At 38.8% G+C, this 14,325-nt stretch overlaps 1 protein-coding gene across 1 annotated transcript in view; it reads left to right on the top strand.

Moving 5' to 3' along the window:
- Positions 1 to 14,325, top strand: part of SPON1 (spondin 1) — a 329,711-nt gene that overhangs the window by 59,418 nt on the left and 255,968 nt on the right. The window contains exon 3 of the mRNA XM_026651452.2: positions 399 to 532. Within this exon, the coding sequence (XP_026507237.1) occupies positions 399 to 532 (134 nt within the window). The remainder of the gene's footprint in view (positions 1 to 398; positions 533 to 14,325) is intronic.

Below are 14,325 nucleotides of genomic sequence, written 5' to 3'. Positions count from 1 at the left end.
GTTCGTTAGCAAGAGTTAGGCTAACTGTAACCCTAATAACGCGAGATTTGTAGAAGCAAGGAATGTGTGAGGCGAGTGGGAAAGAACTGTGTGAGAAGTTGTTGCGACCTTGTGTAGATAATATGGAATGTAGACTAAGAGTCTACATTAGTGAGCAAAACAAGATATCAGAATGACCTATGTATAAACAAAATGCAGTTGTTGCTCATTATTGTCTGTAACAAAAGGTATAAATGCTTGCTGTAATTGTTTACCCTCTATGCAATTGATAGAGAGAGAGAGAAAATAAAGTATCTGATTTGCTGTACCCAAACAAATTCCATTTAAAGGAGCCACAAACTGACATAAAACACTTTCTAAGCACATTTATTATAGAAAGCATCTTTATATTTCTTTAGATTATAGATGAAGAAGAAACACAATTCATGAGTAATTGTCCTGTTGCTGTTACTGAGAGTACACCAAGAAGACGGACACGGATTCATGTTTTCTGGACAGCGCCTCCTGTTGGTACAGGCTGTGTAATTCTGAAGTAAGTACTTTTACATGGATTCAAGTTACAAGTAAAACCAGGTTCAGTTTATAATAAGTCTAATATGATTTACAGTACATTGATGCCTGTTTTTATACACATGAGTCAGCAGTAGTTTAACCTGCACAACATTCCCTTGCAACTATTTGGCCTTCATTTTTAAAAAACAGACTCAATATTCCGGGCACAGCTCCGTGTCCCCAGTTGCACCGATTTAGAAGCATAGCTTTTAGAAGACTTCACCCACAAATCAGGCAGTTAGTCTTCTAAACATTTTTGGAGGAAATTATGCACATAATATTGGAGGCATGATTGAAATGCTGGTAAATCCTTAAATTTTAGCCAAGCATGTCAATTGGGCTGCACTATGGTACCTGCATTTTCTCAAATTAATCAATATCACTCAGAAAAGCATTGTGTTAGATCAGCAACCGGATGTTTTTGACAGAAATTTGTTTTGTTTCCTGATTTAAAGTTACAACAAAACGGAGGGATAGCTCAGTGGTTTGAGCATTGGCCTGCTAAACCCAGGGTTGTGAGTTCAGTCCTTGAGAGGGCCACTTAGGGATCTGGAGCAAAATCAGTACTTGGTCCTGCTAGTGAAGGCAGGGGGCTGGACTCGATGACCTTTCAAGGTCCCTTCCAGTTCTAGGAGATAGGATATCTCCATTAATTTATTTATTTATATATATTAAAGTTGCAGCACGCTGTCCACTGTGTTGCAAGCTAATTTAAGAACTGTGTAGAATGTAATGGTGTTATAAGAGCCCCATCAGCACCTGAGGTTTGTCTGTCTTATTCTTTGATCGTAAGCAAGGATCATTCCATTATATGTGTGCATAGTGCCTACCACAATAGGGCAACTAGGTACTACCGTATAACAAATAATAATTATTAGTATTAATTGAGTTGGAATTTATCCAGAACCCCATAATTTAAGACCCTGCTCTTACAAGAATTATGGTGGGAACTTTCAAGTCCACAGGTTGTAAGGAGGAACTTGGTTTTACATAGCTTCTAAAAGTCAGCCCAACAACAACAAACAAAGTGTCTCTGATTAGAATTCTGAGATATTAATTCAAAAATGACTAGGGAGAAAGTGTGGGTGATTTAGTAGGTAGGTTTCTAATTTCTGCAGTATATAGACTACTCATCCAAATACTGAACCATTTCCAAACTGTTAAGCTTGCAGTATCTGACAAGATCAAAGCCAGGGTGGAATAACTGAAGGTCAGGTGGAAGGGCCATTGTTAAATACACATGTTTTGGTGAATGTGAATAAAACACTATTTGATTATTAGCTGTCTTTCAATAAAACTTCTGCAGAAAATACAATTTTCCCTGAACTAGTTGCTTAGAGATGCAAAAGATAAATTGACTGTTGTACTTCTGAGTTCAGTTCAAAAGAAGAATGAAACACCTCAGAAAAAAACAACTACCTTTTATTGTGATTTGTTAGAGCTGGTGATTAACATTATAATGTGGCTTTCATTTGCACTGAAATCCAGTGCTCAGTAGTACGATACATAGCAATTACTGTTGTGCTTTTTGGCATAAACTTAACACCATTTACATTTTTTCATTTGGAACTCATCTAAATTATAGGGTTTACATTAAGCCTTCTTTACAATCACCTCCCCATGCTTCCATACAAATGCTGGGCACCATTTTCTCAACTATTTTGGCAATCATGAGAGCTTCAATGAAACCATAAAAATTACATAGTTTAAAAATAGCTATTATAATTAGGGATGTCCAAAACCATCCAGGGGAAATTCTGCTACCTTGAACTCTGAAGGAGGCAAATCATCCCTCCTCCTCCCCACTTTTTTTCTGTATATGCAGGAGTGCAGCTCAGTGTATAGCTGGAGCTAGGACTCTATCCTGATAATTTGCTGGTAAGATTTGCATCAACTGGTGCTGGTGGTTTTGAGCCAGTTTTGGACAGAGAGGGCCTGATTCTTATCTTACACCATATACTGATCCATTGGCTTCAACTTACACTGGTACAAGTGTAAAGAGAATCATGCCTTAAGGAGAAAAGGTAGTTACCAGTTTGTAAAATGAAGCTAATCTACAAATACATTTTTACTTTACTATGGGCCAAGTTCTGCTCTCATTATGCCAGCCTAAATCCAGAGTAACTCTACAGACTTAATGAAGTTGCTTTGGAATTGCACCCGTGTAACTGGGAATAGAATTTGGTCTGATGTTGTTCTTAACACTGAGTTTTATTTTCCTGGTTAGTAAAATCTGTTACCTGAGGCCCATAATTGACCAGCAGTCCCCTTAAACTTTTTCAGGCGCTGAACCTATTACCTGTTCAGCTGAAAAGCCAAAAGTGGTATGGGAAAATGGGAAAGTGAAGGCTCCAAGTGCAGCCTGGGAAGTAGAAATGCTTTGGCATGAGTACTAGTTAGTTTTGATGCATAACTTCAAGGGCAGCTTGTCGGTAGCATTAGCTTACATTTTGCCTCCCCACCCCCACCCCATACTACCTTGCTTTGTCACACAACTATTAATCCAGTTTTTGCATAAAAGGTTAACATTACCAGGTTATTTTACATCTGATATTTCATAACCATAATTGGTACAGAACACTGCAGCCAGATTCCTCACTCCCACTGGGTTGTTGCAGCACAGAAGCCTGAAGGTTTGGTCTCTGTTTTGCCCCAGTTTACAATAAGTCTCTTGAATTCTCCCAGACTCTGCATTGAAATACGTAACCACGAGTCTATTGAGCATGTCTACGCTGCCTGGATACATATACAATACTAACTAATGCAGCAAAGTACTTAAGCACATGCTTAGGTCCCATTGAAATCAGACTTAAGTGCATGCTTAAAGTTTAAACATCTACTTATGTGCTTTGCTGGTTCCTGGCCTATACTCTCACAGACATGTTTGTACACACGGTGGACTCATTGAAACCTTTTTTGGAATGGGGGTGAGCAAGAGCATGTGAGCGGCAATGATCTGTCCCTACAGCAAGTGGAACATCTTAAAAATGGATGATAGGAGAGTCTTGGGGAAATATGTATCATTACACAGAAGCGGACAAGCTTTCAGACTTGGACTTGGTTATTTAAACTTTGCTAATCACATCTCTTGCCATAAAATAAGAAAAAAAATTCTCCACTATCAATGTCGCTCTCATTGTGGTGTCCCAGTGCAAGAGGGCTCGGGTGAATTCAGCACACAGATCCAGAAATATGGCCTCTCGCATCTAAAAGTTCTGTAGCCACTGTTAATCCTCCCAAACCTGCCGTATGATGTAATCCCACTAATCAGTGCTTGTTTCCTGGACCCAGAAGCACTGATCCACCATGTGGAATTGCTCTGTGAATGCCAACAGTCATCTGACATTTTTATTCACTGTGTCCATCAGCCTCTATTCATTGTTGTCAAACATTTCTTCTTCCTCATTGAACCACCAGCTGCAGTGGTAGTCACTGAAGTTCTGCAGATACAGACAAATTGTGCATCCTATATTAGCATTGGTCATTAGAATTGTGCTGAACTCTGGGTTCTGCCAGAGAGATGGTGGAAACCAAAAAGTGACGCATCGGACTGTGAGCCTTTTAAAATTCTGGGATGGAATGATCATTATGGGATGGAGAAAGTGGCATTATGGGAACTTGACCCCTAGTTCTCAGAAATCCCTGGGAAAATTGCTGGTATCCCACAAAGCACTGAGAAAATGTCCCACAAGGCATTGTGCTGGTTGGCTGCGCAGGGCGCACTGGGATGCCTACCTGTCATGCACCGCATTTTCCATTGATGCAAGCACTTGTGGTGTGTATGCACAGCATTGACACAAGCAGCCAAGTGTACACGTGCCTGAGCGGTGTAAACCAATGTAATTTACATCATGTAGAAACTTTGTAGTGTAGACACAGGCTTAGATTATAGGTGCATTTCTTAGCTATGCTGGAGGACAGACTGTCTTAAACAAATTTTAGCCCTAGGTTTCTGAAGCTGAATGATAAAGTATATTGCTGAGGATAAAGTGTCTCATTTAAGTGTGATTTGAAATGTGGGAAGATTCAGATTAAAATCTGAAAAAAAAGGAAAATATTAAGGGAAAGTGTATACAATAGAAGGATATAATATAACATAATGGAGTAAAGCCTGTATATTTTAGCTCGGTATGCATTACAATTTAATAGAGGGGAAACTGTTGTATAAATATGTGTTTGCAAATAGTGCAGGAATTATGCAAAATCTTGCTAATATCTAAGTCACTCAAGTTTATCAAGTCATGTAAATCTCATGAAGAGGCAAATGCAAGAGATGCTTTGGAATGTTGCAAGATGCTAATTATATTTTCCTCTTTTTGCATTTGAGTTTGACTGAGTCTGAATGCAACAGATTATTTAATAAATATTGGCCAGGTGCAGATATATTGTATATTTAATTTACCATTTAGAAAGGAAATCTTAAACTAGTGTTTCTCAAATTGTGGTCGCTGCTTGTGTAGGGAAAGCCCCTGGCGGGCCGGACCAGTTTGTTTATCTGCTTCGTCCGCAGGTCCAGCCAATAGCGGCTCCCATTGGCCGTGGTTCACCACTGCAGGCCAATGGGGGCTGCTGGAAGCGGCGGCCAGTAAGTCCCTCGGCCCGGGCTACCGGGGCAGGTAAACAAACTGGCCCAGCCCGCCAGGGGCTTTCCCTACACAAGCGGCGACCCCAGTTTGAGAAACACTTTCTTAAGCAGTGCTCTGATGGGATCACATAATTGGGATTTCAGGCAATTATGATATGTGCTTTGTATGATAAACTAAACATTTACAAGATTTTATTTACTAGCTGCTCACCTTCTGCCATCCAAACGATAGTTAACCAACCAACAAATGAAAATCCAAGATACCTATTCCTTCTCTTATTTCCTGTAACATATCAAATATCTTCATCAAGGCCTCTTCATGGGATTGTTCATGGGGAAAAAAATTTGAACCATGTCTAGGGGAATGTTTTAATCTTTTTCAGAAGAAGTGTGGAATTTGTTGTTTTTCTGCATAAATAATCTTCCTCATGATTTATTAACTTCCCCTTTTCTGGATGTAAGTGGCCACCAGAGGGCTGAGCAACTTGAAAGGACTCTCCCAAATAAGAACTCTTGCAGATTTAGCACTTCACTGCATGCATTTTAAAAAAATTTCTTCATTGGGAAATGGTGTATCTGGTGTGCTTGCTGAGCTGGTAGCAAAACATACTGCAGATTTCAGGAACAACTTCAGGATTCAAAACATGTATCTGCACTTGAGATACAATATTCAGTCTCCATGGAACATGTGGCTTCCTTTCCTGTGTGCCATCCCTCTTTCTCCCAGCCCCTATATCTCTGGAAGTAAATGATATTAAACTAGAAGTGTGTGAATCCCAGGGGGTTTGATTGCCATGAGTTTCATACACAATTTTATTTTGTTTGGGTTTGCATCCCATTCTGCTATTCCAATGCTGTTGGAAAATCTAAGATAGAGTTCAAAGGAACTCGAAAATCTCAATGAAACTATCCGTTTCCGACTGGTTGGGGTCATATGGATGGGCACACAATGAAATTCTCTTGATATCTGTCCAATCAAATCTTTTCCCAGCATCCAGAACTCATGATGTAGTTGTGATGAGGTATGCAAACCCCACATTAGCCAACAAGGGATTAAGGGGTTGCTCTGAGCTCAGCCAGTCATACCTTGCCACACCTGCAAGAGATGCACAGACTGGAGGAGAAATTAAAAGGGAGCAGAATAGCTCCCTTGGTGGCAGTCCAGGGAAGAGAGCACACCAGAAGTTCACAGCTCCTGAGGGAAGGCAGGATCTCTTCCAACAATAACTACCTGAAGCTCCCTCCCTGAGGGAAGGAAGAACCTGCTTCAGATACACCCCGAGAGGGGGGCATTCTCCCCCCCCCCCCCCCACAAACTCAGTTTGTTTGTGTTAATTCCCCTTGTGGTGTTATGGACTACCCCAGCATGGGAGAGATTTGGAACTGATCTGGCCAAAGAGCCAAGTCACAGGAGGAGGCTGCCACTGCCCTGAGAGAGAGAGAGAGAGAGAGCTGCCACACCAATCACAGCCATGAAAAGGCACCTAGCCGTGAGCTTGACCCCCTTTCGCACCTTCTTGCCACAGACTGCGAACTTTGGACAATAATGGGGTGGTAGGAAGTGGCCAGGGAGAGCAGCCTTAAGGCACTTCTGGATGTCAGACTTTTGATAGCCCTCACAGGCCGTGGGCCGGAGCCTGGGGGAGTGGGAGGGCCCAGCCTCCACTACCAACCCACCCTCCACCCTGCAGTTGAAAGGACCTAAACCCTGACCACTGGGCAATGATCCCCATGAGCACAAATCATCACCTTTCTTTCCGTTAAATAGGGCTTTTAAAGAGTCAGTGTGGTCCACTGGCTAGGGATCTGGACTGGAAGTCAGGAGACTTTGGGCCTATTCCCATATCTGCCATTGACATGCTGTGTAACCTTGGGCAAGTCATTTCACCTCTGAGTGCCTCGGTTTCCCCAGTGGTAAAATAGGGACTGTGACACTTAACTTTCTTTGTAAAGTGTTGTGAGTCTACAGATGAAAGGGGCTATATTAACTCATATTATTTGATTAGCCTAATGACTAAAATACTTTAACATGTTCTTTTTCATACTTTTTATTTCTTATTATATGACAACAAGGGGATCATCAAATACAGAATTTGTTTTGTGATTGCAACTTATGACCCTATTTCTTATTCCTGCCAAAAAGGATTTTACCTGAATAAGCAATGAGGGATTGAGATGATATATTTTTACTTATATAGCTGCTGTATTAATAACACGTTTAACATTACATTATATAAAATTTTTATTTCCATTGAAATATGTACAGTCTCTTTCCCCATGCCTTGTAGACCACTTACATTTAAAACAAAATCTGAAAAGTTCCACGTTCTTACTAGACTTAGGGCTTATCTACACAATGCTTTAGTTCACACCAGACGGGTATAAATTTGAGTCCGCATTAGCATGTTGTGCACTAACTGGCCCATCTGGACCCTGCTGGCATGCACTAAAAGTTCCCTACTGCGCATTAATGTAGTCCTGTGTCAAACAGTATAACATTAATACTCACTAGAGAACCTTAATATAGTCCCATTTCAAATAGTGCTATGTTATTGCACACTAAGGAACCTTTAATGTGCTCCATCAGGTCTGCACGGGGCCAGCTCATGTGGACTAAAATGTACACCCCTCTGGTGTGGACTAAAGTACCGTGTAGACAAGCCCTTAATATAATTTCTTAAATGTACTGGAGCCCAGGACAGTTGGAGTACATGTCTAATAAATATACTTTCTTATGATGACACGCACTAATCTGATGTCTCAGTCAGGATGACTATATTAATCATCAAATATTAATATATGCTCTGGTTGCTTTGTGCTGCTCTAGTGAAACTAAACAGCTGCAAATCTGGCTTAACTGGCTAGCTACTGTAAACTAGGTTCATACTTGCAGAGGTGCAGAGCAGCTGTAGCATACTAGTGAATCTGAACTTAGGTGTTTAATCAAAAAAGCAAACCAAACCAAATCCAGCTATGTTCATTCACACTGGGCCTCTAAACTTGCACTCCTGGAAAGAGAGTAGGAATGACTAGAGCTAGTCGGGAACTGGAATTTCTCTTTCAAGGGAAATTCCACAATTTCAAAATTTGTTTCTGTTCCGAAATAGAAAAAAATCTTGGATTTTAAAATATCCTGGAAAGTGAAATTGAAGAAAATAATTTTGGGTCAATTGAAATGTTTCATATAGATAAAATTTAAATGTTTAATTTCAACTTTGACTTTTTAAATTTTACTTTATGTATTTTTATTTTATATGAATTGAATCTGTATATTTGTTTATAACATTAGATATGAATTTCAAAACAAAAAGTAACTTAAAAATGAAACATTGAAACATTCTATTCCGATGAGGTTGAAATGGAACATTTTGACCTTACTGAATTGCTTTGTTTCAATTTATATTAGGGCTGTCAAGTGATTTAAAAAAAATCACGATTAATCGCACGGTTAAATAATAGAATACCACTTATTTAAATAGTTGAAGATATTTTCTACATTTTCAAATATATTGATTTTTGTTTACATTTGCAGGAGATAATGCTGCCCGCTTCTTGTTTACAGTGACACCTGAAAGTGAGAACAGGCATTCGCATGGCACTGTTGTAGCTGGCATTGCAAGATATTTACGTGCCAGATGCACTAAAGATTCATATATCCCTTCATGCTTCAACCACCGTTCCAGAGGACATGCGTCCATGCTGATAACAGGTTCTGCTCGATAACCATCCAAAGCAGTGCAGACCGACACATGTTCATTTTCATCATCTGTGTCAGATGCCACCGGCAGAAGGTTGATTTTCTTTTTTTAGTATTTTGGGTTCTGTATTTGCCACATCGGAGTATTGCTCTTTTAAGACTTCTGAAGCACGCTGCACACCTCATCCCTCTCAGATTTTGGAAGGAACTTCACATTCTTAAACCTTGGGTCGAGTGCTGTAGTTATCTTTAGAAATCTCACATTGGTACCTTCTTTGTGTTTTGTCAGATCTGCAGTGAAAGTGTTCTTAAAATGAACAACATGTGCTGGGTCATCATCCAAGACTGCTATAACAAGACATATATGGCAGAATGCGGGTAAAACAGCAGGGGATATAAAATTCTCCCCCAAGGAGTTCAGTTACACATTTAATTAACGTATTATTTTTTTAACGAGCGTCATCAGCATGGAAGCATGTCTTCTGGAATGGTGGCTGAAGCATGAAGGGGCATATGAATGTTTAGTATAACTGGCATGTAAATACCTTGCAATGCTGGCTACAAAAGTGCCATGCGAACACCTGTTCTCACTTTCAGGTGGCATTGTAAATAAGAAGAGGGCAGCATTATCTCCCGTAAATGTAAACAAACTTGTTTGTCTTAGCAATTGGTTGAACAAGAAGTAGGACTGGGTGGATTTGTAGGCTCTAAAGTTTTACATTGTTTTGTTTTTGAGTGCAGCTATGTAACAAAAAAATCTACATTTGTAAGTTGCACTTACACAATAAAGAGATTGCACTACAGTACTTGTATGAGGTGAATTGAAAAATACAATTTTTTTTGTTTGCCATTTTTACAGTGCAAATATTTGTAATACAAATAATAATATAAATGAGCACTGTCAACTTTGTATACTGTGTTGTAATTGAAATCAATATATTTAAAAATGTAGAAAACATCCAAAATGTTTAATAAATTGCAATTGCTATTCTATTGTTTAACAGTGCGATTAAAACTGCTATTAATCGCAATTCATTTTTTAAATCATGATTAATTTTTTTGAGTGAATCGCGTGACTTAACAGCAATAATCGACAGTCCTAATTTATATTAAACATATTTTTTCACAATTGACTTTCTCAGGGAACATTTTGATTTTGATTCATCTGCATTTTCTTATGGAAAAATGTTCCACTGGAGAATTTTCAAGCAAATTAGGGGAATGTACTAGTGTACTGCATGACTGTTAAACTATCACGTTATACACTAGTGAACAAGTTGTGTTCCATTCCAGTGTTACTGGAATTGATAGTGACAGCATATGTAATATATAGACTAAAATTTTCAGCTGGCCTCAAATTGACCTCTCATTTTACACCTGGAAATATGAATGTGGAGGTATTTCACTGCAAAACTGAGTACTATAGGTAGTTGGGATTCCTACTACCTGACGCATGCATGCATGCGTGCATACATACATACAAATACTTATTTGCATAGATTCTTGTGCTGATTAGTTAACACAAATATTTGCATCGTTGCAAAATAAGGAGCCATGCCTTAAAATTTGATCAACTGTTTGTAAAGTGCATAGGGACTGAAGGCATTAGGCAAATATAAGATGCTAATTATCATTTATTTTTATTGTCTTCATGAGAAGACATGTTGCTATCATTTCTTCTTTTGAATGTCTTTGCATTTTCTAGTGTCTTGCAAAAACAAGATTAAAGGTGTGCCTAACATTTGATCGGAAACCCAAATGCAATTGAAATCAATCATGAATCTATTAGACCTGTGTTTGCTGACGAGCTGAGTGAAATTTGTTCTTGGTCATTAACTTTTTGTCTAATATTGATACAAACTTTTTTGCTGCCTGTGGATATCCAGTAACATTTTGAGGCTACTCTTTGGTGCTGCATTCAAGTTCGAAATATGTTCACTGGGAAAAGTTACATGAAGTAGTAAGACACATGGTTTTTTTCCATTATGGTCAGTAGTTCCACTTCCAGAAAACCTATGTGAACATTTGTGAGGTCACTGAACTTAAAAACTCATCTATGGATTTCACAGTGAATTCCAATCATATGAAATCCAGGTTTGTTCCAGGTTAATTATTTTATTTTATATTTTAATTTTAGTACCTGAAAATTCCTGTAGAATAGTTCTGAAGTAAACAATTTGTTGGCTTGTTTTGAACCCAGCTTTGAAGAATTGGCAGTTGTGACTAGGATATACCATTGTTCAAGGTGTTTACAGTTCTTAAAAGACTAAATAGTGTAAAGAAAGTTAAGGACCTATTTCTTTTATTCCATGTTTGGTATTTTTATGACTTGACTTAAATCATTTTTAATTAACAAATGAACAATACCTCAAGAAAAACATATTGATTGTACTTTTAAATATCCATGAGGAAAACAATGGAAAAAGACAATGTCATGTATAAGAAGAGTGGAAAATTCCCCAAATTTATCAGGTGCTAAAATTTGGTTCAGGCTGTATTCTGCTTCCATCACAGGTAGTTCTACATAAACAGGCTCAAATTGTTAGTCCCTTCCTCCCTTACGCCCCCCCCCCCCCGTCCCTTTCTGAAAGTGTCTTTTATGAATTCTTCATTTTTCTGTATTGTAACCAGTAACAAGACAAAGAAGGAGAGACGCTATCATTTCCTAGTTATTTTCTGTTTGTAAATGAAAATCATTGTTAATTTAGGACCCTGACAGCTGTAAAGCATTTGCCATTCCACAGCAGCTGTCAGCAGCACTCTGGTTTGTTTTATAAACAGATGTTTAATTTAACTTCAATGCCATTGTCAGCTTTTGAGAGGAAACAAAGAGAGGAAACAGAAATAGAAATAATCATGATATTCATCATTTTGTTTCTTTTTGAAACATAAATCAGGGTGATAAATGAAGTCATCAGAAGTGTTTTGATATATCTTTAGCTCTAGAATGGATTAACTTAATATTTATTTTTATTAACCACATGGATTGAAATAAACCTCTCTCATTGCACAAAAATGCATATTTAGAACATGTTGTCTCTTTTATTATGCCAGTGCTTGAAGGCAATATTTTGCTTTGGAAAACATAACATTGATTTAAAAAATTAATTCACTCTTTGATGGATAAAATGTTCTTACTCTCCAAATTACAGAAAAGTATTCTCTGTTTATATATTACAGCCAGTGAGCCTGATTCTGATCTCACTGATTATTGACTTCAGTGGAATAAAATGCCCAATATACACCAGGGGAAATGAGAGGAGAATAGTTTCATTGACTAGAAAAATGATATTGCAAAAACTCTTGTACAGCAGTGGTAATAATACTATCTACTATACAAGTTCATATCTTGCTTTTCACTAAGGGTTTTATCCTGTATTGCTTATGCAAGATGCCCAGTGACTTAATAGGATTTAATGAAGTATTAAATCAAAAATCTGGGCCAGATCCTCAGCTGGTTGAAATAAGCATAGCTTCATAGACTACAGTGCTTCCAGTTCAAAGATACAGCTTATGGGCTCAGTCCTACAGTCCTTATAGTTGCAGAAATTTCACCAAACTTAATGGGCAAGGCTGCAGATCCTATCTGTAACTTGTTAGTTTTCTTGATGTATTCTGTTCTATTCATTTATTTATGTATTTATTTTGTTTGTGTGCAAGATTATATATATATATATATATATGAGAGAGAGAGAGAGAGAGATTTAGCTATAGAATGTATATAATCAATCCATATCATAAGTTATCCTGCAGCTAGTGATATGTACTAAACAGACTAAAAAATTAAAAGGGAAAAAATATCATAATTGATCACAATTTGTATTAGTCACATTTATAAAGGACTAATACATGATTTACACTATTGTAAATATGTTATAAAAATGAGTAGCATGGTTATAAATACATCATTAAGACATTTTGTAGATTATAATTCACTGTTATATGTTTATTGCCCTATTGGCAAATTGATCTCTACAACAATCTAACACAATTGATTCACCATTTATTAAAATATCTATTACTCATTTATGAATCTTTTATAAACTGAACCTTAATATAAAGCATGGCTTTATATTTTATATTTCAACATCTGCAGATGGGTGAAAAAATTATCTGGAAAAAGTTAATTTTCTAATTTAGGGTCAGATTTTGTCATCTTAATGTTGAATAGCAGTTATAGCTTCAACATTAGTAAGGTGATAGAATATGGTCCCTCATGAGTAGTAATAGAGTGATGACAGCAACTCTAAAATAATATTGGCCACTATGCTCACTTCCTGCAGTAGAAAGTCTCTGGAGGAGAAAAATAATCTGTGAACTCTGGCTTTTACCCCAGGAAGAACCTACCTGAAACACTTTCCCTTCCATGAGGAGGGATACGTGGACACATAGGGGATAAACCTATGGTGAAACCAAGCTTCATTTCCTCAGATCAGCCATGAGAAAGCTTGCCTACTACTTCCCAGTGTTGCTTGGGATTCCCTTTCCCACCCCAAGGCAGCATTTTAATTGGTGTTAGAAGCTACAGAATTAACTATCATGCTGATATCTCCATAAAAATCCTCCAGTGTTTAGGGAAGCAGGTTTCATAGCTTCTCCCCTGTTCTGCCCTGCACTGTCTCTGGATTGCATATTTCCAGACCTGCTGCTATCATGTGAAGGGGCTTCTTCAGGCCCCTGGTATTAGGGAGAAGATCTGTCACTGACCCCATTCCCTCTTCTGCAGGGTCAGGGGAATGTTCCTCACTGTCTTTCCCAAAGAATGGAGGAGCATGTAGAAGACATTGTGTGTTTGTGTTGGTGAATATCACTTTTCAACAGCAGAGTTCAAATAAACAAGCAAACCAACAAACAAAACCCCACCATTGTAACCAAGGAGCCTAAACAAGCTCAGTCCAAATAGAAATTGACTGGAATGAAGGCTCAGCATTTGGATGAGACTTGGACCATCCAATGGAGCACTAATCCACTTCCTCTGTAAGTGCTTAACCAGACTGGGGGATACTCCAATGGCATTTCAGTTAAAAATATAAATGAATCCATCTCAACAGATTAGTTGTTATGGGGAGGAATAACTGTTTGTGAGGGAGGTTAATTCACAGTTTTATACTTCTGCTATTAATTCACACATGGAATTAGCACAGTGGCAATGTATTGTTTTAGTGCAGAGGTGGGCAAACTACGGCCCGTGGGCCCATGGGACCGTCCTGCCCAGTCCTTGAGCTCCCGGCTGGGGAGGCTAGCCCCCAGCCCCTCTCCTGCTGCCACCTCTCCCCCACAGCCTCAGCTTGCCATGCTGCCAGCGCTCTGGGCGGCGGGGCTGTGAGCTCCTGCCGGGCAGTGCGGCTGCGAGAGCTGCCAGCCTGCCCCGGTGCTCTAGACTGCGCGGCGGCATGGCTGGCTCCAGCCAGGTGGCGCGGCTGCCAGTTCTGGTGCTCTGAGTGGCATGGTAAGGGGGCAGGGAGCAGGGGGGTTCGATAAGGGGTAGGAG

This window comes from Terrapene carolina, unplaced genomic scaffold (genome assembly GCF_002925995.2).
Source record: "Terrapene carolina triunguis isolate 2854851 unplaced genomic scaffold, T_m_triunguis-2.0 Scaffold96, whole genome shotgun sequence".
Taxonomy (NCBI): domain Eukaryota; kingdom Metazoa; phylum Chordata; order Testudines; family Emydidae; genus Terrapene; species Terrapene triunguis.
The sequence above is the reverse complement of the archived record's forward strand: the minus strand, read 5'-3'. Positions and strand labels throughout refer to the sequence as shown.